General features: G+C 42.0%; 1 protein-coding gene across 1 annotated transcript; it reads left to right on the top strand.

Moving 5' to 3' along the window:
- Positions 1-321: 321 nt before the first annotated feature.
- LOC138892299 (uncharacterized) lies at positions 322-1,761 on the top strand. Its single transcript, XM_070176006.1, has 2 exons — positions 322-579; positions 1,438-1,761. Exons 1-2 carry the CDS (start codon positions 322-324, stop codon positions 1,759-1,761), a joined length of 582 nt encoding a protein of 193 aa, XP_070032107.1.
- The last annotated feature ends 893 nt before the right edge of the window (positions 1,762-2,654 follow it).

The raw sequence follows: 2,654 nt of genomic DNA, 5'->3' as shown, positions 1-2,654 counted from the left end.
GCAAATCTTCCTCAGTGAATTTGACATTGTGTACATAAATCGGAAGGCTATCAAAGGACAAGCTTTAGCCAACCACCTCACCAAGAATCCAGTGGATGGAGATTACGAACCACTTATCACATATTTCCCATATGAAGAAGTACTATTTACCGGGGAGGAAAGTGCATAATCGTACCGTGGGTGGAGAATGTTTTTCGATGGAGTCGGAATTGGGCAGTCCTGATTTCAGAATCTGGACAACGCTATCCAGCATTGCCAAAGATAAGATTCCCTTGTACCAATAATATGGCTGAATACGTAGCGTGCATCCTTAGAATCAAAATGGCAGTTGACATGAACATTAAAGAACTTTTATTCATAGGAGATTCTGATTTGCTGATACACCAAGTTCAAGGAGAATGGTCCACTAAGAATGTCAAGACTCTGCCATACATGCACTACGTGAAGGAGCTGTGCAAGAAGTTCACAAAGATTGAGTTCAAGCATGCCCCCAGGATTCAGAACGAGTTCGTTGACGCCCTTGTGACCCTATCATCTATGATTCAGCATCCAGACAAGAACCATATCGACCCTATTGAGGTAGAGATCGGGGATCAACATGCCTATTGATTCCATGTGGATGAAGAATCAGATGGTAAACCATGGTATCACGACATCAAGAAATTCCATGCAACCAGAGAATACCCGGAGGATGCTACTAATGGTCAAAAATGAACCTTCAAGAGGCTGGCAAACCACTTTTTCCTCAACGAGTAAGTCCTATACAAAAGGACCCCAGACTTAGGTTTACTGATATGTGTAGACGTTGTTGAAGCAACCAGATTGTTGGAAGAAATATATGCAGGGACGTGCAGACCCCATATGAATGGGTTAACATTAGCCAAGAAGATTTTTAGAGCTCGATACTTTTGGATGACTATGGAAAGCGATAGTATCTGCTACAGGCAGCAGTGTCACCAGTGCCAGATTCATGGAGATTTCATCTGGGTTCCACCAAATGCATTAAACGTAATGGGTTCACCCTGGTCGTTCGATGCCCGGGGCATGAACGTGATTGGACCCATAGAGCCTACAGCATCAAACAAACATCGTTTCATCTTGGTAGCTATTGACTATTTCACCAAATGAGTCGAGGCATCTACTTATAAGGCCGTCACAAAGAAGGTAGTGGCGGATTTTGTCCGAAAAAACATCATCTGCAGATTTGGGATACCGGAGTCTATCATCACTGACAATGTTGCAAACCACAACAGCAACCTCGTGAGAGAAATATGCGAGACGTTCAGAATCATCCGCCGCAATTCCACACCCTACAGACCACAAATGGATGGGGAAATTGAGGTAGCTAACAAGAATATCAAGAGGATTCTATGAAAGATAGTGGACAAACACAGACAATGGTACGAGAAGTTACTTTTTGCTTTATTGGGTTATCAGACTACAATGAGAACATCCACTGGGGCAACGCCATACATGTTGGTATACAACACTGAAGCAGTGATACCTGCAGAGGTCGAGATACTGTCCTTAAGAGTCATTCAACAGGCAAAATTGGACGATGCAGAGTGGATACGGATCAGGCAGGAACAACTCATGCTCATTGATGAGAAAAGGATAGATGCAGTATGTCATGGTCAATTATATCAGAGCAGGATGGCTAGTGCATTTAACAAAAGAGTCCAGTTCACACTGGGGCAGTTGGTTTTAAAGAAAATCTTTCCCTATAAAGAAGAAGCCAAAGGAAAGTTCACACTAAACTAGCAAGGTCCTTACGTTGTTCACCGAGCACTGTCGGGTGAAGCTCTAATCTTGGCAGAAATGGATGGAAGAGTCAACGCGAAGCCTATCAACTCAGACGTAATAAAGAGGTACTATGTCTGAAGACAAATAGAGTTAGAGTTTTTGATGTAACAGAACTATGCTCCACCTGACTTTCCACCGAGGGAATACGTACGCAACCCATGTAGGGTTCGGTTTTTCTTCCCCATTTCTCTTGTAATAGAAAAACCAAATATCACTTTTGTATGTTGCTCAACAACTACGCCAGCTTGATTTTCTCGAAAAGGAATACGTAGGCAATCCTCATCGTATTCATTCGTCTTTCGTAATTGAACTACGTTCTATCCTGATTCCACTTGGATACATAGGATGTCTAAGTCAGAGTTGGCCATTTTCATTCTTAATCTCATCATTTTGCATCTGTTGTAATTGAACTACGCTTCGACCTGATTCCATTTGGAACTGTAGGCTACCTGAGTCAGGCTCGGTCATCTATATCATATTGTATAATAATCCACGAACTATGTTCAGATCTAATTCCATTACAGATACGTGGGCAACCTGAAATGGTTCGGTCATAACCTTAGGAAAGCCTTTGTAATGCATTAGGTCAAAATTAGTATGCAGTCGCAACAAAAAGTAGCCGCGCTATCAGAGGCATCACAGAAGATCGACATCAACTGGACAAAGTTTACAAGAGGATACGCTCACGTGTGGAGAACTTTTCGTAACATGTCATAATCCGAAACGACGACATTTTCCTTAAAAAACAAATTATTTTCGGAATGTTTTCTAAAACAAAATATACGTATATACTGTAATCTATTCCATCTACCGGACTTCGTGGCTCGATTATGTTCAAGGCCGGGGAAAAC

Source organism: Nicotiana tomentosiformis, chromosome 5 (genome assembly GCF_000390325.3).
Source record: "Nicotiana tomentosiformis chromosome 5, ASM39032v3, whole genome shotgun sequence".
NCBI classification, from domain to species: Eukaryota; Viridiplantae; Streptophyta; class Magnoliopsida; order Solanales; family Solanaceae; genus Nicotiana; species Nicotiana tomentosiformis.
Note: the sequence above shows the minus strand (reverse complement) of the source record. Positions and strands in the feature narration are given on the sequence as shown.